Source organism: Mobula hypostoma, chromosome 2 (assembly GCF_963921235.1).
Source record: "Mobula hypostoma chromosome 2, sMobHyp1.1, whole genome shotgun sequence".
Taxonomy (NCBI): domain Eukaryota; kingdom Metazoa; phylum Chordata; class Chondrichthyes; order Myliobatiformes; family Myliobatidae; genus Mobula; species Mobula hypostoma.
Genome location: NC_086098.1, coordinates 11,089,238 through 11,116,306, shown reverse-complemented (window position 1 = coordinate 11,116,306; position 27,069 = coordinate 11,089,238). Strand labels below are relative to the sequence as shown.

At 43.2% G+C, this 27,069-nt stretch overlaps 1 protein-coding gene across 3 annotated transcripts in view; it reads right to left on the bottom strand.

Moving 5' to 3' along the window:
- zufsp (zinc finger containing ubiquitin peptidase 1) overlaps positions 1–27,069 on the bottom strand; it is an 80,183-nt gene that overhangs the window by 52,781 nt on the left and 333 nt on the right. For all 3 annotated transcript variants that reach the window (XM_063033440.1, XM_063033450.1, XM_063033432.1), the window contains exons 2-4: positions 22,124–22,786; positions 21,243–21,353; positions 11,495–11,604 (exon numbers count right to left, since the gene is read on the bottom strand). In XM_063033440.1, coding sequence (XP_062889510.1) covers positions 11,495–11,604; positions 21,243–21,353; positions 22,124–22,757 — 855 coding nt within the window. In that variant the 5' untranslated portion in view covers positions 22,758–22,786. The remainder of the gene's footprint in view (positions 1–11,494; positions 11,605–21,242; positions 21,354–22,123; positions 22,787–27,069) is intronic.

Sequence of the window (27,069 nt, the reverse complement as noted above, 5' to 3'; positions counted from 1 at the left end):
TTATAGAGATTCAGATAAAAGATTTGTTTCTTTTTAATAATACGGGAGATGTTTTGAAATTGATTATATGGGATACACTCAAAACATATTTGCGAGGTCAGATAATATCTTATTTGGCTAAACTTAAGAAACAAACAAAAATAGAATTAGATAGAATTTCCAAACTAATTAAAGATCTATATAATACTTATGCAGTTTCTCCTAATGTTGATCTATTTAAACAAAGGGTTGAACTTCAATCTCAATATAATTTACTATTAACTTACCCGATTGAAAGAAATTTGCTTAAATTAAAAAGTCAATTTTATATGTCTGGAGATAAAAGTAACAAGCTATTAACATCTCAACTTAAAGCAGTTAGAGCTAAAAGACAAATTTTAAAAATTCGTAAGAGAGATGGTAGTTTAGCTTGTAATTATGAAGATATTAATAAAGTTTTTCAAGACTATTACAGTGAACTTTATAAATCTCAGTTTCCAGCTGACCCTTCTAATATGTATGCCTTTTTACAAAAGATTGATTTTCCTAGAATATCTGTCGAAGATCAGCAAGTTCTTGATGCTCCTTTTACTGAAAGAGAAATTCAGAAAGCTATTCTTTCAATGCAATCTGGTAAAGCTCCTGGATTGGATGGTTTTACTGTACGATTTTATAAAAAATCTGAACATTTGTTTACTCCTTATATGTTGGAAATGCTTAAAGATTCTTTTATGTCAGGAGAGTTACCTTCCACATTTTATGAAGCTTCTATTTCCTTAATCCTTAAGAAAGATAAAGATCCTACTGATTGTGCTTCATATAGACCTATTTCATTATTAAATGTGGATGCCAAAATTCTTTCAAAAATAATGGCTAATTGAATGGAGAATATACTAGCAAAAATTATCTCTCAGGATCAAACAGGTTTTATAAAAAGCCGTTATTCTTTTTCTAATACTCGGAGATTGTTAAATATTATACACTCATCCCTCTCTAAGACTCCCCAATGTGTTGTTTCTCTAGATGCTGAAAAGGCATTTGATAGAGTTGAATGGAAATATCAATTTAAAGTTTTAGAGAAATTTGGCTTTGGTACTAATTTTAATAAATGGATTAGATTGATATATAAAAGCCCTATTGCCACTGTTATCACAAATAACTGTAGATCCCCCTTTTTCCAACTTCCTCGGGGTACGAGACAAGGATGTCCGTTAAGTCCTCTGTTATTTAACTTGATGTTGGAACCTTCGGCTATTGCACTTTGTGAAGCTAAAAATATTCAAGGAATTTCTATAAATGGGACTATTCATAAGATCTCCCTTAATGCAAATGATTTTTTGGTTTATATTTCGAACCCCGAAGAATCTATTCCTAGCTTATTGAAATTATTAAATGAATTTGGATTGTTTTCAGGATATAAATTAAACCTGCATAAAAGTGAATTATTTCCTTTAAATGATTTTGCTTCTATATATGATAACATTCCTTTAAAAGTTACAGATTCTTTTAAATATTTAGGTATTACCATTACGAAAAATTATGGAGACCTTTATAGAGCTAATTTAGTTCCCTTAGTGGATTTTATGAAGTAATTTTTTTTCTAGATGGAATCCACTTACACTTTCCTTAGGAGGTCGAATTCATGCAGTTAAAATGATGATTTTACCAAAATTTTTATTTGTATTTCAAAACATTCTTATTTTTCTAAGAAGTTTTTTGATCAAGTTGACTCTATTATTTCATCTTTTGTTTGGAATAATAAAAGACCAAGAATTGGAAAATGTCATTTACAAAAATTAAAAAAGGATGGAGGTCTTACCTTACCTAATTTAAGGATGTATTATTGGGCGGTTAATATACGCTATGCGTGTTCTTGTTTGTATTGAACCGATAAAAAGGAACCACCATCCTGGGTTGACTTGGAATTGAAAACTGTGAAACAATTTCATCTAGCTTTGTTACTAGACCATAAGACCATAAGACAAAGGAGCAGAAGTAGGCCATTCGGTCCATCAAGTCTGCTCTGCCATTTTATCATGAGCTGATCCATTCTCCCATTTAGTCCCACTCCCCCGCCTTCTCACCATAACCTTTGATGCCCTGGCTACTCAGATACCTATCAATCTCTGCCTTAAATACACCCAATGACTTGGCCTCCACTGCTGCCCATGGCAACAAATTCCATAGATTCACCACCCTCTGACTAAAAAAATTTCTTCGCATTTCTGTTCTGAATGGGCGCCCTTCAATCCTTAAGTCATGCCCTCTCGTACTAGACTCCCCCATCATGGGAAATAACTTCGCCACATCCACTCTGTCCATGCCTTTCAACATTCAAAATGTTTCTATGAGGTCTCCCCTCATTCTTCTATACTCCAAGGAATACAGTCCAAGAACGGACAAACGTTCCTCATATGTTAACCCTCTCATTCCCGGAATCATTCTAGTGAATCTTCTCTGTACCCTCTCCAACGTCAGCACATCCTTTCTTAAATAAGGAGACCAAATCTGCCCACAGTACTCCAAGTGAGGTCTCACCAGCGCCTAATAGAGCCTCAACATCACATCCCTGCTCCTTTACTCTATTCCTCTAGAAATGAATGCCAACATTGCATTCGCCTTCTTTACTACTGACTCAACCTGGAGGCTAACTTTAAGGGTATCCCGTACGAGGACTCCCAAGTCCCGTTGCATCTCAGAACTTTGAATTCTTTCCCCATTTAAATAATAGTCTGCCCATTTATTTTTTCTGCCGAAGTGCATAACCATACACTTTCCAACATTGTACTTCATTTGCCACTTCTCTGCTCATTTTTCCAATCTATCCAAGTCTCTCCGCAGACTCTCCGTTTCCTCAGCACTACCGGCCCCTCCACCTATCTTCGTATCATCAGCAAACTTAGCCACAAAGCCATCTATTCCATAATCCAAATCGTTGATGTACAATGTAAAAAGAAGCGGCCCCAACATGGACCCCTGTGGAACACCACTGGTAATCGGCAGCCAACCAGAATAGGATCCCTTTATTCCCACTCTCTGTTTCCTGCCAATCAGCCAATGCTCTATCCACGTATGTAACTTTCCCGCAATACCATGGGCTCTTATCTTGTTAAGTAGCCTCATGTGCGGCACCTTGTCAAAGGCCTTCTGAAAATCCAAATATACAACATCCACTGCATCTCCCTTGTCTAGCCTACTGGTAATTTCCTCAAAAAATTGTAATAGGTTTGTCAGGCAGGATTTTTCTTTAAGGAATCCATGCTGAGTTCTGCCTATCTTGTCATATGCCTCCAGGTACTCTGTAACCTCATCCTTGACAATCGACTCCCAACAACTTCCCAACCACCGATGTCAAGCTAACAGGTCTATAATTTCCTTTTTGCTTCCTTGCCCCCTTCTTAAATAGCGGAGTGACATTTGCAATCTTCCAGTCCTCTGGAACCATGCCAGAATCTATCGACTTTTGAAAGATCATCGCTAATGTCTCCGCAACCTCCACAGCTACTTCCTTCAGAACACGAGGGTGCATTCCATCTGGTCCGGGAGATTTATCTACCCTTAGACTATTCAGCTTCCTGAGTACTTTCTCTGTTGTAGTTGTGACTGCGCACACTTCTCTTCCCTGCCACCCTTGAGTGTCTGGTATACTGCTCCTTTACCTGTACAATTAGCCAAAATTTCTATTCTAATATAAATCCTATGATTAATCAATCACTACGAATTTGGTATCAGTTTCATAAGTTTTTAAATCTTAAAAATAATAACCTTCTTAGTTTAATTTATCGAAACTATTTATTTAAACCTTCACTTAACGATCCTACCTTTTCTCTTTGGAGGAATAAAGGAATTTTTTCCTTTATGGACTTGTTTCAAGAAGGTTGATTGATGTCCTTTGAGAAACTAGTAACTAAATACTCTATCTCATATTCACATTTTTTGCAATATCTTCAGGTCAGACATTTTTTACAAGAATATTTAAGTGATTTTCCATATATACAAGATTCTGACCTGTTAGACATTGTTTTGAAAATGAACCCTTTAGTGAAAGGCTTTATTGGGAAAATTTATAATTTACTATTACAACAGGACAATTATCCTTTACTTAAGATCAAGCAAGACTGGAAAAGAGAGCGTAATATGACCTTGATAACAGAGGGTTGGTTGCGAATTTTGAAGCTGGTTAACTCTTCTTCGATTTGTGCCAGTCATTCTCTAATTCAATTTAAAATTGTACATCGTTATTATTTGACAAAGGAGAGATTGTCTAAAATTTTTCCTAATGTAAATAATCAGTGCGATAGATGCAAAACTGAGATAGCTACAGTGACACGTATGTTTTGGTCGTGTTCTGTATTGAAACAATTTTGGAAATCTATTTTTTCTATAATCTCTAAAGCTTTAAGAATCAATTTACAACCTAATAAATTGACAGTTTTGTTTGGTATAATTCCTCAACATATTCACGGTATTTCTATATCTGACCAATATGTAATTGCATTTGTCACATTATTGGCTAGAAGGGCTATTTTATTAAAATGGAATGATGCCTCTGCTCCCACTTTGATACAATGGTTCTCTCAGGTGATGTTATGTCTTAGCTTGGAAAAAATTAGAAGTCGAACTTTTGATCCTAAATTTGACCTTGAGAAAAGGTGGGTTTTTTTTGCCCGTTATTATCATTCGACTTGAGTTAATTAAGATGGTCCTTTTCTGATGCTTGGTTATATGAATTTGGTTGGCGGTTTGATGTCTTTTTTTTAATGGAAGCTTGTATGGCGCATAGCTCCGGGTTTGTGCTCCAAATGGGTTGGTTTTTTTTCCCTTTCTTTTTTTATTTATTAGGGGTTTTTCTCTGTTTTAGTTAGTAGGGGTTCTTTTTTTTCCTTCTTTCCTTTTTTCCATTAAAAAAAGCTTTAATACTTTGTTTTTTGATGATTATTGATATACTGTTTAGCCTGATCGATAGTTTAACTTTTACTCTACATATGGATATGTCGTCTTGATTATTTTGATGTATTTCTTTCTGTTGTTCATTTTCAATAATAATTAATAAAATGATTTAAAAGATGAAAACTATCGAATATTGAAAGGTCTAGATCCTAGGCTGTGGAGAGGATGTTTCCTGGAGTGGGGGAGTCTAGGACCAGGGGGACATCCTTTTAAAACAGAGGTGAGGAGGAATTTCTTCAGCCAGATGGTGGCGAATCTGTGGAATTCTTTGCTACAGATGGCTCTGGAAGCCAAGTCATGGGGTATATTTAAAGCAGAGGCTGACAGGCTCGTGATTAATAGAGGGCGTTTAAAGTTATAGGGAGAAGACGGAAAAATAGGGTTGAGAGCCATGATGGAATAACGGAACAGACTCAATGAGTGAATGGCCTAATTCTGCTCCTATAATGAAGCAAATTAATAATCAGGGTACTTCCTCTCAACCCAAAAAACATTTACTCTCTACCCCAATATATTTTATCATTGTCAAACTGTTGTCTCAATATACAGAAGTACAGACAGTTCTAATTGCAAAGTGTCTTACTTCCAAAAGAAAAATTGTTACAGCAGCCAAGCAGACATTGAAGACAGACATGGAATTAATTGGACATCACAGCACTAACAAAATGTAACTACATAATGCCAAACCAAGACCATTAAAATAAATTACATGCATTTGGTTTTCATTTTCTGGAAGTGTGGCTATCACAAATCTATAAATACAGTGGGTTTCAGGGTTATGTAAGTGGATGGAATGTTTGAAATTATTGAACTTTAACTATTAAAAAGAGAGAACTGGCAGTGATATTCAATCACAAACAAGAGAGATTCTTCAGCTGCTGCAAATCCAGAGCAACACACACAACTCAGCAGCTCGGGCAGCATCTATGGAAAAGAGCAGACAGTTGACAATCTTAATCCTGATTCCCATTCCGAAGTGTCAATCTGCAGCCTTCTCTTGTGTCAAGATAAAGCCACCTTCAGGGTGGAGGACCAACACTTTAAATTCCATCAGGGTACTCTCAACCTGATGGTATGAATATTGATTTCTCCTTCCAGTGACCAAATACTAACCCCCCCCCCCATTTCCCACTTCGACCCTTTATCCTTCTTCTCTAACTGTCTATTACTTCACCCTGGGTCCCCTTCACCTTCCCTTTCTCCTATTGTCCACTCTTCTCTCCATTCAGATTCCTTCTTCTCCAGCCCTTGAGCTTACCCATCCACCTGGCCTCACCTATTACCTTCCAGTTAGCCTCCTTCCCCTCTCCCCACCTTTTTATTCTGGCATCTTCCCCCTTCCTTCTCAGTCCCGAAGAAGGGTCTTGGCCCAAAACATCGACCGTCATTTTCATAGATGCTGCCTGACCTGCTGAATTCCTCCGGCATTTTGTATTTGTTCCATTGAAATTCAATCTTAAATAATACCACTTTTCTCAGACTGACACTGGTCTATATCCTTTCACTCAATGTCGATAAGACCAAGGAGCTGATGATTGACCTCAGGAGGAAACCAGAGGTTCCATGAGCCAGTCCTCATCAGGGGAAGATGGAGAGGCAGCAACTTCAAACGCCTTGGTGTTTAAAGGAAACACCAGCACACAAGTGCAATTATGAAGAAAGCACTGCAGTGCTCGAGCTTCCTTGGCAGTTTGGAGAGTATGTTGACTGGCTGCATCACAGCCTGATATGGAAAGACCAATGCCCTTGAATGGAAAATCGTACAAAAGCACACTTCCTCCAAACCAAAGCTGCAGCCATTGTCACTTGCATGGGTCCCAGCTATGCCTGCCGTTTTTGTTGGCTACGTAGAACAGTCCGTGTTCCAAGCCGAGACTAGTATTGCTCCCCAACTCTTCCTACACCACATCGATGACCGTACTGGTGCTGCTTCCTGCACCCATGCTGAGCTCATCAACTTTGCTCCAACTTCCACCCAGTCCTCAAATTTACTTGGTCTACCTGTGACACCACCCTCCCCTTTCTTGATCTCTCTATCTCCATCTCTGGAGACAGTCTATCTGCTGATATCCTTTATAAACCCACTGATTCTCACAGCTACCTGGACTATACCTCTTCCCACACTGTCACTTGTAAAAATACCTTTCCCTTTCCGCAGTTCCTTGACTCCACCATATCTGCTCTCAGGATGATGAGGCCTTTCATTCCAGAAATAATGAAGCGTCCTCTTTCTTCATAGAAAGGGGCTTCCTTCCTCCACCATCAACTCCGCCCTCACCTGCATCTTTTCCATTTTGCGGAGGTCTGCCCTGACCCCATCCTCCCGCAGCTACACCAGAGAAAGGGTTCCTCTTGTCCTCACCTACCACCCCACTAGCCTTCGGCACACAATTCTCCATAACTTCCACCACCTCCAGCAGGATCCCACTGCCAAGTGCATCCTTCTTTTCCCCCACCCCCCCATCACTTTCCGCAGGGATCGCTCCCTACGTGACTCCCTTGTCCGTTCATCCCTCCCCACTGATCTCCCTTCTGGCACTTATCCTTGCAAGCAGAACAAGTGCCACACCTTCCCCTACACCTCCTCCCTCACTACCATCCAGGGCCTCAACAGTCCTTCCAGGTGAGGCGACACTTCACCCGCAAGTCTGTTTGGGTCATCTACTGTATCTGGTGCTCCCGGTGTGGCCTTCTGTATAAGAATTTAAGAAATACTATCAGGAGTAGGCCACCTGGCCATCGCACCTGCTCTGCCATTCAATAAGATCTTGGCTAATTTGACCACGGACTCATCTCTGCCTACCTACCTTTCCCCCATAATCCTTAATTCCCCTACTTTGCAAAAATCTATTCAACCTTGTCTTAAATATATTTACTGAGGTAGACTCCACTACTTCATTGGGCAGAGAATTCCATAGATTCACCACTCTTTGGCAAAAGCAGTTCCTCCTTAGCTCCGTCCTAAATTTACTCCCCCGAATCTTGAGGCCATGTCCCCTAGTTCTAGTCTCACCTACCAGTGTAAACAACTTTCCTGCCTCTATCTATCTATCCCTTTCATAATTTTATATGTTTCTATAAGATCTCCTCTTATTCTTCTGAATTCTAGCGAGTGTAGTCCCAGGCTACTCAAACTCTCCTCATAGTCTAACCCCCTCATCTCTGGAATCAACCTGGTGAACCTCCTCTGCACTGCCTCCAAAGTCAGTATATCCTTCCTCAGGTAAGGAGACCAGAGCTGCACGCAGTACTCCAGATGTGGCCTCACCAGTACCCTATACAGATGCAGCATAACCTCCCTGCTCTTAAATTCAATCCCTCTAACAATGAAGGCCAAATTTCAATTTGCCTTCTTGATAGCCTGCTGCACCTGTAAACCAATCTTTTGCAATTCATGCACACACACTCCTAAGTCCTTCTGCACAGCAGCATGCTGTAATCTTTTGTTGTTCGTCCATCGTTGACATCGATGAGGATCTCGACACCATAATGATGGTGTCGAGACTAGCGCGTGATTTGGATTTAAGTGAGGGAGAGTTGCGCAGCGTCAGCCTCACTCTCTCTTCCCAATTCCCATTTGGGTCCAGTGGCAAGACAGAATCTAGACGACTGGAGATGGGACTAGGCACAGTGGATGACCAGGATGTCTTCTGTGTCTTGTCCTGCTCTACACGTTCCACGACGCTTGCAGAGACCGCCTTCTTGACCGTTGGACCTTCCATTGGTCTCGTCCGCTCAATCCGCCAGAGTCTGTCTTCACATGCTGGGATAGACAACTCCCTATCACACCGAGGGTTTCAGACCTGTCGGCTACCCTCACCTGGTATAGCCGGCTTGTCGAAGCCGTTGCCCGGGGTGTGGCCGCTGTCACATGCAAACAGCTACGGGGAGCCACAGGTGAGAGCTGAGTGCCAGGTGGGGACCAAAGGTGGACTAACCGCCCTGAAAAGGACGCGACATGTTCCCCCACCAGAGGTGCTACCCCTCCCTGACACCCCATATACCTGATCTTCCATTTTTCCTTACATAGTGGATGACCTCGCAATTACCAACATTGTACTCTATCTGCCAGACCCTTGCCCACTCACTTAACCTAACCACATCTCTCTGCAGACTCGCCTTATCCTCTGCACAATTTGCTTCACCACTCACCCTGATTGCGAACCAGAGAAACACCTGCCCATCCGAACTCTCTGCTTTCTATTAGTTAACCAATCCTCTATCCATGCTAATACATCACCTCCAACTCTATGCATCCTTATCTTATGGACAAGTCTTTTATGTGGCACTTTATTGAATGCCTTCTGGAAATCCAAGTAAATAACATCCATCTCTTCCTCTCTATCCAATGCACTTACTATATCCTCAAAGAACTGCACTAAGTTTGTCAAACGGGACCCACCTGTGTCTGCCTGATGGATCCATTTCTTTTCAGAAGCCTCGCTATTTAATAATAGCTTCAAGCATTTTCCCAGCTACAGAAGTTCAACTAACTGGCCTATAGCTACCTACTGATGAGACATGTGATAACTTCATTCAACTCCCCTCGCCCCATCACTGAACTGATCCCACAACCTATGGACTCACCCTCAAGGACGTTTCATCTCATGCTCTTGATATTTAATGTTTATTTATTTATTATTATTTTCCTCTTTTGCATTTGAACAGTTGGTTGTCTTTTGTGGGCACGTGGCCAAGTGGTTAAGGCATTGGACTAGTGACCTGAAGGTCGTGAGTTTGAGCCCCAGTTGAGACAATGTGTTGTGTCTTTTTTAGCAAGGCACTTAACCACACATTGCTCTGTGACGACACCGGTGCCAAGTGCCAAGCTGTATCGGCCCTAGTGCCCTTCCCCTGGACAACATCGATGGCGTGGAGAGGGGAGACTTGTAGCATGGGCAACTGCCGGTCTTCCATACAACCTTGCCCAGGCCTGCGCCCTGGAGAGTGAAGACTTTCCAGGCACAGATCCATGGTCTCGCAAGACTAATGGATGCCTTTCACTTGTCTTTTGCACATTGGTTGTTTGTCCTGTTGGGTGTGGTCTTTCATTGATTCTATTATGGTTCTTCGATTTACTCACAAGAAAAACGAATCTCAGGGTTGTATCTGGTGGCACATATATACTTTGAAAATAAATTAACTTTAAAATTTGTAACTTTGATAATGGGATTGAATAGATAGCTGGTACCATCAAGCAGGTGGTCCAAGAGTCTTAGGTGCATGCCCCCAGGTTCAGGAGTAGCCATCAGGCTCCTGGACCAGCTTCACTCCCCTCAGCACTGAACCGGCTCTGGGGCTGTAGACTCCCTTTCGGAGGCTCTGTGGTTCATGTTGTGTATTATTATTTGACAAACAAGGGAAAAGCTCCAGACGCTGGAAATCCGAGCAACACACACAAAATGCTGGAGGAACTCAGCAGGCCAGGCAGCATCTATGGAAAGAAGTACAGTCAACGTCTCGGGCCAAGGCCCTTCAGCAGGACTGGAGGAAGAAAAGATGAGGAGTAGACTTAAAAGGTGGGGGGAGGGGAGAAAGAAACACTGTTGTGAGTCTTGCCAAAGTGTCTCAGCCCGAAACGTTGACTGTACTCTTTTCCATAGATGCTACCTGGCCTGCTGAGTTCCTCCAGCATTTTGTGTGTGTTGTGTATTATTTATTTTCTTTTTTATTGTTTGCATGATTTATTCTTTTTTCACACATAGGATGTTTGTAGGTCTTGGTTCTGCGGGGTTTTTAGTGGATTCTATTGTGTTTCTTTGTTTTGTGACTACCAGCAAGAAGATGAATCTCAAGGCTGAATATGGTAAAACTTACTTCGATAATAAATTTACTTTGAAACTGTAGCACACTGGTTTCCTCCAATTTATCAAGAGGACATTAAGTATGGTTGTCAGATCATATGTTTTTTAATACATTGGACCATTACAGCAATGGTGCTTTTAAAGAGTCTAGACACTACCAGGTCCACCAATTTGCAGAGGATGGGGTGCTGGGAAGAAGAGAATTAAGCGCTGCAATATGTAATATTTTATTAACTAAAACAAAATCCAGACAGATAAGCTTTCCAAAAAGCTATAAGTGAGCATGCTTTAAAATAATTATAGCCGGACACAGTTTCATCACATATACAGTACTGCACAGAAGTTTTAGGCACAGGTAAAGAAAAATCTGCGAAGTAGTAGATACTTCCAAAAATAATGAAATAAAAAGTTTGTAAATATCAAAAGAACAATAAAGAGCAGTAGACAGTTAAAAACTAAATCAATACTTGGTGTGACCACCCTTTTTCTTTAAAACTGCATCAATTCTCTAAGGAATACTGTTATGCAGCTTTATAAAAAAATTGACTGGTAGTTGGATCCAAGCATCTTGGAGAACTTGCCAGAGTTCTGCTTGCTTCTGTCTCTTCAGGTAATCCCAGACAGCCTTGATGATGTTGAGATCAGCCTCCGACACCATATAAAAGATCTAGTGTGCCTAACACTTATGCACAGTACCGTAACTGAAAAATGCTTAGATGCTGTCAACAAATTGAATATTGATACACGTTTTCCACAAATACCTGAAGCTTTTGAAATTCCTCTTGCTCTCTTTTCGTTTCAAATAACCTGCTTTGCTGATTCTCCTCTTCCTGTAGTTGTTGAGCAAACTGACGATCGGCCAATGCACATTCTAGAGGTAAATCACTGAATGAAAACAAACATCAGCACGCAAAATGCATGCATACAGCACAAACATCGTTTTACGTCTATTCTGGTTGATAATCATTAATTTCATGAGAATTATCCAAGGAATGAAAGGGGTAACGTATGAGGAGCATTTGATGGCCTATACTCGAATTTCGGAGAATGGGGCGAGAGGAGGGGGATCTCATTGAAATCTATCGGATATTGAAAGGCTGAGAGAGAGGATGTTTCCTATACTGAGGGAGCCTAGGACTAGAAGGCACACCTTCAGAGTACAAAGATGCCCCATCAGAACAGAGATGAACAGGCATTTCTTATGTCTTATGGTGTTTTATAACATATACAGGACTGTGCAATAGTCTTAGGCAAGAACAGATAGCTAGGCTGCTTAAAACCTTTGCACGGTACTGTATGTGTCAATGTGGAGCAGAGAGCAAGTTTGTAAATCGGGCGGGAGCAATGGATGTTGGGGATGGCAAGGGTGGGGCATCGTGGGAGGGGTATGGGGCAGGGGGCAGGCGGCAGGGAAGGCGTGCCAAGACAGTTGGGTGGCGCAGGTGCAGACACACCAGCCCTTAGGTACCAGGCAAGATCATTTGATCTGAAACAATTGGTTTATTGATCATTACAGAATGTCTCTCTGGTGCTTCCCGCTCCCTCCCCACTTCCTTCCCCTTTGCCCAACCATGATTCCCATCTCCCCACCCCCTTCCCACTCTCAGTCCACAATAGAGACCCATATCAGAATCAGGATTATTATCACTCACATACCTCATGAAATTTGTTATATTTTGGAGCAGCAGTACAGTGCTGTACATAAAATTACTACTGTACTGTGCAGAAGTCTTAGGCACTCCAGCTATACGTATGTATTTAAGACTTTCGCACAGTACTTTATGTACACACAAAATGCTGGAGGAACTCAGCAGGTCAGACAGCATCTATGGAAATGAATAAACAGTCCATGTTTTGGGCTGAGACCCTTCATCAGGGCTGGAGACGAAGGGAGAAGATGCCAGAATAAAAAGGTGTTCACCTACTCATTAATGCAAATATCTAATCAGCCAATAATGTGACAGCAACTCAATGCATAAAAGCATGCAGACATGGTCAAGAGGTTCAGTTGTTGCTCAGACTAAACATCAGAATGGGGGAGAAGTGTGATCTAAGGGACTTCGAATGGGGAATTATTGTTGGTGCTAGGTAGGGTGGTTTGAGTATTTCAGAAACTGCTGATCTGTGATTTTTAGACACAACAGGGAATGGCGTGAAAAACAAAAAGAAACATCCAGTGAGCAGCAGTTCTGTGGGCAGAAAAGAAAGCCTTGTTAACGAGAGAGGTCAGAGGAGAACGGCCAGACTAGTTCAAGCTGACAGGAAGGCGACAGTAACTTAAATAACCACACACGACAACAGAGGTGTGCAGAAGAGCATCTCTGAATGCACAGCATGTCAAACCTTGAAGTAGATGGGCTACAGCAGCAGAAGACCACAAACACACACTCAGTGGCCACTCCGTTAGGCAGAGGAGGTGTGAATAAACTGGGCCATCAAATGTTCTGCTTCTAAAAAGAGACAGAGTATCTGAAGTGATACCAGTCTCTAAACCATAGACACGGACAAAAAGAAATGTTGCTAACCAAATCAAAGTTCAAAGTAAATTTTATTATTATGATACATATATGTCACCATGTACAACCCTGAGATTAATTTCCTTGACGGTATACTCAATCAATCCAATAATTATAACAAAATCAATGAAAGACTGCCCAAATGGGGTATTCAACCAGACAGCAGAAGATAACAAACTGTGCAAATACAAAAAGAAGAAATAATAATAATAACTAAACAAGCAATAAATATTGAGAACATGAACTGAGGAGTCCTTACTTCATTGGTTGTGGGAACAGTTCAGTGACGGGGCAAGTAAAGTTGAGTGAAGTTATCCCCTTTGGTTCAAGGGCCGGATGGTTGAGGGGTGGTACCCATTCCTGAACATGGTGCTGTAGTCCTGAGGCTCATGTGCCCCCAGCGAGAAGACAGCGTGACTTGAGTGGTGGGGTACTTCGATGACAGACGCTGCCTTGCTACAAGTGTTTCACGTAGGCCTGCTCAATGGTTGGGAGGGCTTTACTCATGGTCATCTGGGCTATATCCACTACTTCTTGCAGCATTTTCCTTTAAAGGATATTGGTGTTCCCATTCCTTTTTTTCTGGTGTGTGCCTGCGTGTGAGTCTGTGCGTCTGCGCATCTGTGCGTGCATCCGTGATAATGTCTTTTTCACGGCTTTTACAAGGCACAGAGCGAGAGAGACTGTGTGGCGAGCCACTCCTCACGCAGACATTTTGGCAGTATTTTTCCCTTTTATTTTACGAGGTTGAGTTGCGATCTCGACACTCAATCCAGCACGGATGGAAAGCGTACACGGGAGCAGACCCGACTGGTTTTGAACCTGGGACCCTCCGCTCCCGGGTCCGGCGCTGATGTCAATGCGCCACCAGCCGGCCCTGGTGTTCCCATTCCAGGCTATGATGCAGGTAGTCAATACTCTCTCCACTACACATCTACAGAAGTTTGTCGCAGTTCGACATGTCACGCTGAATCACCACAAACTCCTAAGTAGAGGCACTGCCGTGCTTTCTTCATAATTGCACTTCTGTGCAGGGCCTCCGAGATAATAACACAGAGGAATTTAAAGTTGCTGACCCTCTCCACCTCCGATCCTCCGATGAGGACTGGCTCATGGGCCTCTAAAGCCTATAATCAGCTTCTTGGTCTTACTGGTTCTTGGTTGTTGTTATAACACCACTCTGCCAGATCTTCAGTCTCCCTCTTGCTGATCTATTACCCACCTTGGATTCAGCCAACGACAGTGGTGTCACCAGCAAACTTGAAAATGGCACTGGCGCTGTGCATAGTCACGTAGTCATAAGTGTAAATCAGCTGTGGTCACTGAACTCTGTTTCTTTTAAACAGCTCAGATATGTCTGAGTAAATACTGAGAAGAACTGGTAGTGAACCATGTGATGGTGAGACAGGAATACTTCAGGAACAATTAAATGAGCGGACTTTGAGAAGGGTGGCATAGTTTAATGCTCAGGTTGAGCAGGGCACCAGGTCACTGCAGAATCTGAAAATAGTCATAGTCATACTTTATTGATCCCGGGGGAAATTGGTTTTCATTGCACCATAAATAATTAAATAGTAATAAAACCATAAATACAGGTAATTAATTAGTAATATGTAAATTATGCCAGGAAATAAGTCCAGGACCAGCCTATTGGCTCAGGGTGTCTGACCCTCCAAGGGAGGAGTTGTAAAGTTTGATGGCCACAGGTAGGAATGACTTCCTATGACGCTCAGTGTTGCATCTCAGTGGAATGAGTCTCTGGCTGAATGTACTCCTGTGCCCACCCAGTACATTATGTAGTAGATGGGAGACATTGTCCAAGATGGCATGCAACTTGGACAGCATCCTCTTTTCAGACACCACCGTCAGAGAGTCCAGTTCCATCCCCACAACATCACTGGCCTTACGAATGAGATTGTTGATTCTGTTGGTGTCTGCTACCCTCAGCTTGCTGCCCCAGCACACAACAGCAAACATGATCGCACTGGCCACCACAGACTCGTAGAACATCCTCAGCATCGTCTGGCAGATGTTAGAGGACCTCAGTCTCCTCAGGTGATGCACTGGTAATTGGGAAAACAGTGAAGCTACAGCCAGACGCTCTGGCAAGACTTCTCCCCATGATCGTCACCTTGTCGTGGTGAGGAGGCTGGTGAGTTCCTGAGCTCCTGAGATCAAAGCTGCCTAGAGTTCATCTCCTGGTGGGGTCACCCATGGGGGTAAGGGCAAGGCGGAGGATCCGGACAAACAGCGATCCAACCAGGACGTCGACAGTGGCGCTTGTGGAAGACGATGACACCTCACAATGGCAGCGAAGATAGAAGAAAGCTGCAGGAGTGTAGAGACCCCAGTCATCTTGTAGTCCATACCAGTGAACACAGACCCCTCTTTGCCAAGGACCTTGTGCTGGCTGCCTGTGCATCAGCCTCCCCACGTTAAAGAAAGTCATGCACAGGCATTCTCATTGAAGGGAATAACTTTCAGGAGGGGAGGAGAAGATGGTGGAGCGATGCAGCGCGCGTGGCCGCTCTGTAATGATATCGTATTTGTTAAGTAGGTACCATGCACAATCCTGATTTGATGCAGACGGGCATGAGAAGCATGGTGGAACATCTGGAGAAACTTCTGAAATGTCCACTTCGCTGCCGCTGCTACCGTGCGATCGAGAATCTCCGAAGGCCCCAAATCCTTGGCTTTGCCTATTGCCTGTTGCCGGGGCCGGGGTCGAAGCGCTCGGCTGAGATGGTGCTCGGTGCTCGGTGTCAGAGGGTTGATCAGAGGCTCGAAGTTTTCAGACGGACTCAAGAGTCGGCTGTGGTCGGGTGCTTCCAGGATGCTGCATCGGCAAGTTTGCGGCGCCGGAAGCTCATGGCAGGAAGAGAGTTTCTCTTCCTTCTACCATCTGCGTGAGATGATGGGACTTTCAAGAGACTTTGAGACTTTTTTTTACCGTGCCCATGGTCTGTTCTTTATCAAATTACTGTATTGCTTTGCATTGTTGTAACTATATGTTATAATTATGTGGTTTTTGTCAGTTTTTTAAGTCTTGGTTTGTCTTGTGTTTCTGTGATATCCTTCTGGAGGAACATTGTATCATTTCTTAATGCATGCATTACTAAATGACAATAAAAGAGGACTGCGTGTCCTCATTAATCTAATCTAATCTAACCCTTCAGTAGAATACCATACTAGTCTTGAGTGATCGCTGAACTATGGAAAGAGAGAGCGCCTAGAGGAGACTCACAACACGCTGGAGGAACTCAGCAGGTCGGGCAGCATCCGTGGAAAAGATCGGTCGACGTTCTGGCCCGAAACCTCGACCAATCTTTTCCACGGATGCTGCCCGACCTGCTGAGTTCCTCCAGCGTGTTGTGAGTGTTGCTTTGACCCCAGCATCTGCAGATTATTTTGTGCTTACTAGAGCAGACTGCTATCTGCCAAGTTCTGTGAATGGTAAATGCTTTGCAGCATGGCGGGTATGAACATAGAACATAAAATTTACAGCACATTACAGGCCCTTCGGCCCACAATGTTGTGCTGACCATGTAACCTACTCTAGAAACTGCCTAGAATTTCCTTAGCGCATAGCCCTCTATTTTTCTAACCTCCATATAGCTATTTAAGAGGCTCTTGAAAGACCCCTTTGCATCCACTTTCACCACCACCTACAAGTGCCATTCTTCTCTGATGACTGGGTTTAGAGGGCAGACTGACCTTGGCATTGTGGCTGTGGTTTCATATTTTTTCCACTTTTTCATGATGGAATGAACTCAGCTCGAGAGGATATTCAGTGCCTTTGAGATGGTCTTGTACCCTTCCCCAGAGTTGTGTATCTATATTATCATTTCCCTGACTTCCCTTGTTGCTCCTTTTTCTTCAATCTGTTGAAAATCTACCGTACTATACTTAATCTTACGAATTCATTGAAAACAGTTGATCCTCCAATTTGCTACATCAAGAAATTGGGTGAGTTAGAAAGGTAATACAGGTGTCCCCCGCTTTTCGAACGTTCGCTTTATGAAACCTCACTGTTACGAAAGACCTACATTAGTACCCTGTTTTCACTTTCAGGAGGTGTTTTCACTGTTACGAAAAAAATTCAGCGCGCGCCCCAAGCAGCCGCTCTCCCTGGATTCGGAACGACATTCTCGCCAGCATTGCTTTAACAGGAGCCTGTGAGCAGTCATTTGCAAGATGAGTTCTATGGTGTCAGAAAAGCCTGAAAGAGTTCGTAACGGTGTTACACTTAGCGTAAAACTAGACATAATTAAGTGTTTCGATCGTGGTGAACCAAGCAAGGACAAAGTGAGTATGGCTTGTGGAAGCTGACGAAGATGATGTTGAAGAGGTTTTTGCATCCCATGACCAAGAACTGATAGATGAAGAGCTGATGCAATTGGAAGAGGAAAAGATAACAATCGAAACCGAATGAGTAATGAAAAAGTACAACTTTAATTTTGAAAGGGTATGTAGGTTTAGGGGATATTTGCAAGATTCTTTGAGTCCTTACAAAGAACTGTATGATAGAAAAATGCGCGAGGCTCAGCAGTCAAGCCAGCCTTCCACATCAGCCACAGCAGACAACAAACCTCGACCTTCGACATCAAGGCAGGCAGTCATAGGAGAAGATGAGCTGCCTGCTGTAATGGAAACAGACCACGAGCTGACACCCCAGTGTCCCACCACCCCAACACCCATGCCGCGGACAGATACTGCACCGATTTGCGGAGAATGCAGCAGTAGCTGGGAGGCACACAGCACATCTTTAAGAAAAAAGCCGAAATAAACATGCTAATTAATTAGGTGCTGCCACACACATAATTGTCGGCCCAGATCAGAGGCGATGCAATCGGCGATCGGCACTGATCTGGGCCGACAATTACGTGTCGGGTGGCACTTAATTAATTAGCATGTTTATTTTGGCTTTTCTCTTAAAGATGTGCTGGGTGCCTCCCGGCTACCGCTGCACCTCTGCGTGCTTCGCGGCAATATATCGGTTGGTGGCCCGGAGGGTGGGGGCCACTGCACCACCCAACCTGCGACGACTCAGCCTAACACACCATCATCAGTGTGCTCTGCGCTGTCTTCCCAATTCCCGTGACACTACACTGTAGATACATTATTTCTACTTTATATTGGCTGTGTATTTTTACGTGTTATTTGGTATGACTTGGCAGCTTCATAGCTTAAAGGTTACCGGAGAGCGCTTGCGCCGTGTTTTTGCCAACAGCGCTTGCGTGAGATTTTCTGCCAATGGCGCTTGCGTGAGATTTTCGCTATGGAAAACAGTTCAGTAATGATTGTGGAAAAGTATTTCTACTTTATATAGGCTGTGTATTTATCATATCATTCCTGCTTTTACTATATGTTACTGTTATTTTAGGTTTTATGTGTTATTTGGCATGATTTGGTAGGTTATTTTTGGGTCTGCAAACACTCACTAAATTTTCCCATATAAATAAATCGTAATTGCTTCTCCGCTTTACAACATTTTGGCTTACGAACCGTTTCAAAGGAATGCTCTACCTTCGGATGGCGGAGGAAACCTGTATATTACTCTTAAAGAAAGCTAGAGTAGTGATTACAAAGGGGATGAAAGGGGATTTAAAGCATCACAATTTTGGTTTTTAATTTTTGGTTTTTAATTATTGACAGGTTTTGGAATTTTTCTTTTGATTTGACAGGATGCACAATGTTTTGTAGGTTAGCACAAAAATCCTACTTCAATGTATTTTAAATTCAGAAAATGAGACTGTAAAATGTGAAAATTATTGTGAGGGCTGAATACCTTTACAAGGCACTGTAGGTGTTGAATGTTCATACTGTGTTGTGTTGTATTAAATTCTGTAAAACCACTGAATGAATGTCTGAACAGTTCAAAATGACAATTTAACTCTTTGTGAGCTTGCAGCACGTGGCGTGTCTGTACAAGGTAAACACTGTAGGTTTATTCATGTCAAACATGTGTTGATAGAAGCTAACAACAGGAATTCTGCAGATGCTGGAAATTCAAGCAACACACATAAAAGTTGCTGGTGAACGCAGCAGGCCAAGCAGCATCTCTAGGAAGAGGTGCAGTCGACGTTTCAGGCTGAGACCCTTCGTCACACTATGAACACACTATGTTAATGAACACAAGTATTGTTTGAATGAAATTAACCAGGCTGACTTAATAAACCTGGCCTTCATAACAAGGGGAATTGAGTATAAGAGCAAAGAGGTCCTTCTGCAGCTGTACAGGACCCTGGTGAGACCACACCTGGAGTACTGTGTGCAGTTTTGATCTCCAAATTTGAGGAAGGACATTCTTGCTATTGAGGGAGTGCAGCGTAGGTTCACAAGGTTAATTCCCGGGATGGCAGGACTGTCATATGTCGAAAGATTGGAGCAACTGGGCTTGTATACTCTGGATTTTAGAAGGCTGAGAGGGGATCTTATTGAAACATATAAGATTATTAAGGGATTGGACACACTGGAGGTAGGAAGCATGTTCCCGCTGATGGGTGAGTCCAGAACCAGAGGCCGCAGTTTAAGAATAAGGGGTAGGCCATTTAGAATGGAGTTGATGAAAAACTTTTTCACCCAGAGAGTGGTGGATATATGGAATGCTCTGCCCCAGAAGGCTGTGGAGGCCAAGTCTCTGGATGCTTTCAAGAAAGAGATGGATAGAGCTCTTAAAGATAGCGGAATCAAAGGTTATGGGGATAAGGCAGGAACTGGATACTGATTGTGGATGATCAGCCATGATCACAGTGAATGGCGGTGCTGGCTTGAGGGGCCAAATAGCCTACTCCTGCATCTATTGTCTATTAACGGTATGAGAACAAAAGATCAAAGAGTTTGTCTGTCTCTGTGCATCTTACTACACTTGTGAAATTCATATTATTGGGGTATCTTCTCCTGGGTTCTCTGGACTTCCCCTAAACCGGGAATCACGATGGGTGCCTGGGACTCGGGACTGGTTTCACGAATCAGTCAGAATTGGAGCTCCCCAACAACATTAACCATCTGACTATACTATACTTCATGAGTGCAGTGACTAAGAATCATGAGCCTTGAAATCTTTGTAACTTACAATGTAGTATTTAGTGCAGTTTATCAGTGTTTTGCGATAATAAATTAGGCTTTAGTTACTTTGTTGTGCTTGTATGCTGATTACCACATCTCCTGCACACTCAGATAGTTTTGGTCTGATTAAGCCAGCCCATTACATGTGTATGCCAAGAAAATAAGTGTACAGTAAAATGTACTCTTCTCTGCTTGAAGAAATACTTTAAATATCAATCACACAAGAGCCTATGCAAAACAAATAACAGTATATGGCATAAAACTTGAAATAAGGTGAAAATCATTTTCACTAATGGCAACACACCAAGGAAGTTTTGTAGGAGATCAACTTACAAAGCTAAGCAGGAAACAGGATAAACTCTGGGGCAAGTCACGAAAACAGAACATTCAGAAATTATTTTTCTGTTTGGGTAGCATCCAACTTGATGGCATGAATATCAATTCCTCCTTCCAGTAAAATATATTCCCTCCCCATCCCTTATTCTTCTATTCCCCATTGACCTCTTACCTCTTCTCACCTCCCTATCAGCTCCCCTGGGTCCCCTCCTCTTCTATAAGATTCTTTCCTCTCCAGGCCTTTACCTTTCCTACCCACCTGGCTTCACCCATCACCTTCTAGCTGTCCTCCTTTCCCTGCCCCCACCTTTTTATTCTTGCCCCTTTCCCCTTCCTTTCCAGATCTGTAGAAGGGTCTCGGCCCAAAACATCAACAGTTTATTCATTTCCATGGATACTGCGTGATCTAAGTTCCTCCAGCACTTTCTGTGTGCTGCTTTGATTTCCAGCATCTGCAATGTTTCTTATGTTTACAGATCATTTTGCCAAAGCTTTACAGATTTGCCAAGCGAGCTAACAGGGTCACGAACTGGCCTTGTGCACAACAAAATGAACTTGTTGGAGTAAACAGTTTTTCACAATGTATTACCTTCAGCTCTGCTCTCGCTTAAATGCAACTCCACATGCTCCTGCAGTATCTGCCAGTTTTCAAATACCAGTTTACACATGGGACACGAATACAGCCTGTGCTTTGCAGAACCTAACAAATACAAAGTGAAAGTTAATCTCCAGTTCAGTGAATGGAAAATGACAGAAATGCATAGAATGTTAACGTCTGTGAAGACAAGAGTTTTTAAAGATATACAGTGTGGAACAGGCCCTCCCACCCCAATGAGCCACACTGCCCAGCAACCCACCCAGACTAATCACGACACAATTTACAGTGACCAATTAACCTACTCTCCAATATGTCTTTGGAATGCGGGAGGAAACCAGAGCAACTGGAAGAAATCCATGTAGTCACGGGGAGAACATACAAACTTCTTACAGACCGTGGCAGGAATTGAACCCAGGCCACTGGCCCTTTATTGCTGCCCCAATGAACTGCCATTGAGATGAAACAACAATTCTGCTTGCTCCTCAGACGCTGGCTGACTTGCCTGGTATCTCTGCATTTTGAGTTTTTATTTCAGATTCCCAGCATCTGCAGGGTACTTTGCATTTCAACAAACATGCTATTTTGTCAACATGATAAAGCCTGCAGATGTTGGAAATCTAAAGCAACACACACTAAATGCTGGAGGAACTCAGCAGGTCAGGGAGCATCTATGGAAATGAATAAGCAGTCAATATTTTAGGCCAAGATTCTTCACCAGATCCTGATGGAGGGTCTTGGCCTGAAGCGTCAACTGTTTACTCTTTTCCACATATGCTGCTTGGCCTGTTGAGTTCCTCCAGCATTTTGTGGGTGTTGCATGGGCAAGTAAATGATTATTTTATAAATAATTTTACCACACATTCAACTGGTACCTTTCTGAGGTGTTTCCAACATGGCTGCATGTTTGATCTTCACATGGTCATTTAGGTCTCCTCCAGAGCTTCCTACTAGGCCACAGAAAGGACATTCAGGGGAACCAAAGATTACAGATTCATCAGATTTGCCACAAAGTTGATAGTCTTTCAATTCTTCATTGTTCTTGTCAGGTAGCTTGTGCTCAGGCTGAATCCAAATTGTTCCTGCAAATGTCCCGTTGACATTTTCTGATGGTATTAACCTTCGAGGTTCTCTCTTCCTATTGTTCTGTTTAAACAGTCTCTCACCATTAGAAACTGATGCAGAACAAGCCACATGAAGCTCTTCTGGTTTTGGCTCTGCCTTCCCTTTCACTTCAAACACTTTCTGTTCTGGAGGCTTGTTACATTTAGTGGCTCGAAGTGAAAAATCAGGATCCTTTTCTTGATCAATGGAAGAGACTGTCATTCCATCGTCAGGTTTCACCTCACCATGAGAGGTCTCCATGTGGAACATTAGTTCATCATAACTTATTCCAGATAAATCGCAGATTGGACAGCTATTCTCATTCTCTTCATGGACAAAGAACATGTGCGTCTTCATATCTGGTTCTGATAGGCCACTTTGCCCACAAATATCGCAAGTGAACATCTTGTCGTTTTGATCTATCTCTTTCACAACTAAATGAAGGAGGGAAAAAGAGGCAAATCGGTAAATTGTAAAAACTATCTGCTTGTCAATATGAATATATATTATATATTATATATTCATATATAAGATTATATAATATTAGCCCCCGAAAATGTGCTTAGAACAGCATAGCACAGAAACAGGTTCTTCATCTAATCTGTGCGAAACTACTGAACTGCATAATCCCATCGACCTGCACAAGCAGTGGAAGTAGTGGAACACTTGGAAACTACCCACCCTCCAGCTGACAACTGCTCGATAGTGCAAGAGTCTTTGCTTGTCACAATGGCCACATAAGCCCGCAAACCAGAGTGGAAGAATGTCCTCTGTGGAATGCATTGCCAAGGACGACTGTGGAGGTCAAGTCATTGTGTATATTTAAAGTAGAGCCTGCTGGGTTCTTGATCAATAAGGGTCTCAAAGATTATGGGGTGAAGGCAGGTGATAACAAATTAGCCACGTGTTGGTTCTGCTTGTATGTGAATCAGCTGATGTTGTGTACTTGGATTTTCAGAAGGCTTTTGCCAAGATGCCACACGAGATTGCTCAACAAGCTATGAGCCCATGGTATTACAGGAAAGATACTAGCATGGATAAACCAGTGACTGATTGGCAGGAGGCCATGAGTGGGAATAAAGGGAGGCTTTTCTGGCTGGCTGCTGGTGACTAGTGGTGTTCCACAGGGGTCTGTGTTGTGACCCATTCTTTTTACATTATATGTCAATGACTTGGATGACAGAATTGATGGCTCTTTGGCCATCTTCGTGGACGATATGAAGATAGGTAGAGGGGCAGATAGTGTTCAGGAAGCAGCGAGGCTGCAGGAGGACTTAGATTAGGAGAAGGGGCATGTGGAATACAGTAATGGGAAGTGTATGGTCAAGCAGTTTGGTTGAAGAAATAAAAGCATAGACTACAATCTAAATGGAGAGAAAATTTATAAATCTGAGGTGCAAAGGGACATGGGAGTCCTCATGCAGCATTCCCTAAAGGTTAATTTGCAGGCTGAGTCTGTGATGAGGAAGCCAAATGCAATGTTAGCATTCAATTTGAGAGGACTGGAATATATAAACAAGGATGTGATGTTCAGTCTTTGTAGAGAACTGATGAGAGCTCACTTGGAATATTGTGAGTAGTTTTGGGCCCTTTACCTAAGAAAGGCTGAGCAGACATTGGAGAGGGTTCAGAGGAGTTTTGTGAGAGTGATTCTGGGTATGAACGGGTTACCATGTGAGGCCTGTCCTCGTAGGAATTCAGAAGTTTATCGAATGTTGAAAAGCTCTCAAAAGAGTAGCTGTGGACAGGATATTTCCTGTGGTAGAGGAGTCTAGGACCAGAGTACACAGCCTCAGAATGTAGGGACATCCATTTAGAACAGAGATGAAGAGGAATTTCTATAGCCAGAAAATGGTGAATCTGTGGAATTCATTGTCACAGACAGCTGTGGAGGCCAAGTCACTGGGTATATTTAAGGCAGGGGATGATAGATTCTTTTTCAGTCAAGGCATGAAGGGATACAGGGAGAAGGCAAGGGGCTGGGGCTGAGAGGAAAATTGGATCAGCCATGACGAAATGGTGGAGCAGACTCAATGGGCCAAATGGCCTAATTCTGCTTCTCTCTCTTATGATCTGATCCTCAGTCCAGGACTGCCCAAAATAAAATGATGACAACAGTCTGCAGATCAGCCATTGCTCTAGAGAAAACTTGCTGAGATTTGAGATGACTAATGCTACAGTATAAGGGCATCTCGGATGATAGTGCATCAAACAGACAGCTGACATGTATGTGAACATAAGAAATGATCGCAGAGACTGGGTCCTTAAGGTTGTTACAGCCGGGAGTGCTAATTGGACAAGCTCCCACCACCTATTAAGTTCTCCTAAAGACGTGCTCCACAAATATCCTCCAACAACCAAGCCCTGCTCCTGGCCTTCACCTGTGGCTTAGTTACTGAGCCTGGCAGAGCCTTTTTCACCGACAGGAGAAGGGGCAAAGGTGAGTTACAGGAGAAGGGGTAAAGGCGAGTTACAGGTGGCGTAAAACCAGTCGCTTCGGGCAGATGGGGCTCATCACCCATGGTTGGCAGCTCACCTAGAAGGAAAACTCTGATTTCAAACCTCTGCTGACTTGTGGCTATGCCCACTCGTGTGGAAGGCTTCAGGAAAATCCGGACTGGAGTCCGTAAGACAGTCCTACGCTGAGTTCAGTGCCGACTGGAAACATCTGCAACACCTCTGTCATTTGGATCATCAGCTGCTTGGAGAGGGGAAGATGGTTGCACGGGCAACAGCTTGCTGCCCAGGCTTGTGTATCACGTGGACAGCTAGGGTGACCCAGACCAACAGAGGGCCTTAGACTAATGGGATATTGGCCTTTATAGCACGGGGCATGGAGTATAAACGTAAGGAGTGTTGATACATTATCATCGTCTGTTGGCTGAGCCAGCACCTTAAATATGGAGACAACTGTATGCAATTTTCGAGGATACTCTATTATCGAAGGCAGTGCAGTGATGATTCACTTGGTTGATGTCTCCAGCCATACTAGCCGGAAAATAACTGATCTCATCTGATCAGAAGCTAAGCAAGCTTGGATGGAAAAGCGCCTGGGAACACCCGGTGGCGTGAGCTTCAGCTGCAACACTTCACAGGAGTTTGGATAAGTACATGGATGGGAGGGGAATGGAGGGCTATGCACCCAGCGCGGATTCACAGGGCGAGACAGAATAATAGTTCAACATGGAAAAGGTGGGCTGAAGGCCCCTCTTCTGTGCTGTAGTGGTCCATGACTCTCTGTTGAAGGGGTCTATGTAGTGGTCCATGACTCTCTGATGAAGGGGTCTATGTAGTGGTCCATGACTTTCTGTTGAAGGTGTCTATGTATTGGTCCATGACTCTCTGATGAAAGGGTCTATGTAGTGGTCCATGACTCTCTGATGAAGGGGTCTATGTATTGGTCCATGACTCTCAGTTGAAGGGGTCTATGTATTGGTCCATGACTCTCTGATGAAGGGGTTGATGGCAGATTAGCTTGGTTGGGCCAATAAATATTGAAGCCATGAAGAATGAGAAGAATTTTATTAAAACACAAAATTCCGAAGAGGATAGATAGAGATGAGGAGCAACTGCTTCTATTAGAGGACTATGACTCATTGGAATTCCCTAGGCATGTGTGGGCAGAGTTATTCAATATACTCAAGGCACAGATTAACAAGAGTTTGAATTGCAAGGGAGTCCAAGGGTATGAGGAGTATGAATGAAAGCAATAATTAAGGCCTAGGCTGATGAAGGGCCTCGGCTCTAAACGCCGACTGTTTATTCCCCTCCATTGACGCGTCCAGCACATAGTTCTCCATAACTCCAAAGAGATCCCACCACCAAGCACATCTTCCCCTCCTCTCTCCCCCCTCCTACTTTCAGCTTTCCGCAAGGATCGCTCCCTTGTCCATTCATCCCTCCTGGCACTTATCCTTGCAAGTGGAACAAGTGCTACACCTGCCCCTACACCTCCTTCCTCACTATCATTCAGAGCCCCAAACAGTCCTTCCAGGTGAGGCGACACTTCACCAGTGAGTCTGTTGGGGTCATCTACTGTACCCGGTGCTCCCGGTGTGGCCTCCTGTATATCAGTGAGACCCAACGTAGATCGGGAGACCGCTCCGCTGAGCATCTACGCTCTGTCCGCCAGAAAAAGCAGGATCTGCCAGCGGCCACACATTTTAATTCCATTTCCCATCGCGACATGTTCATCCGTGGCCTCCAGTGCTATCACAATAAGGCCACACTCAGGTTGGAAGAACAACACCCAATATTCTGTCTGGGTGGCCTCCAACCTGATGGTATGAACGCTGATTTCTCAAACTTCTGGTAATGCTCGTCCCCCACTTTTCTATTCCCCATCCTCTTTTTTTTCTTCCCCCTCTTGCTTTATCTCCTTGCCTGTCCATCACCTCCCTCTGGTGCTCCTCCTCCTTTTCTTCCTTCCAGGGCCTTCTGTCTTCTCCTATCAGACTCGCCCTTCTCCAGCCCTCTATCTCTTTCACCAATCAACTTCCCAGCTCTTTACTTCACCCCTCCCCGTCCCAATTTCACCTATCACCTTGTGTTTCTCCCACACCTTCTAACTCTGACTCCTCATCTTTTTTTTCCTCCAGTCCTGCTAAAGGGTCTCGGACCGAAACGTCCTGTATTTTCTCCATAGATGCTGCCTGGCCTGCTGAGTTCCTCCAGCATTTTATGTGGTGCTTATGTCTCTTACAACTACTTATAGCCA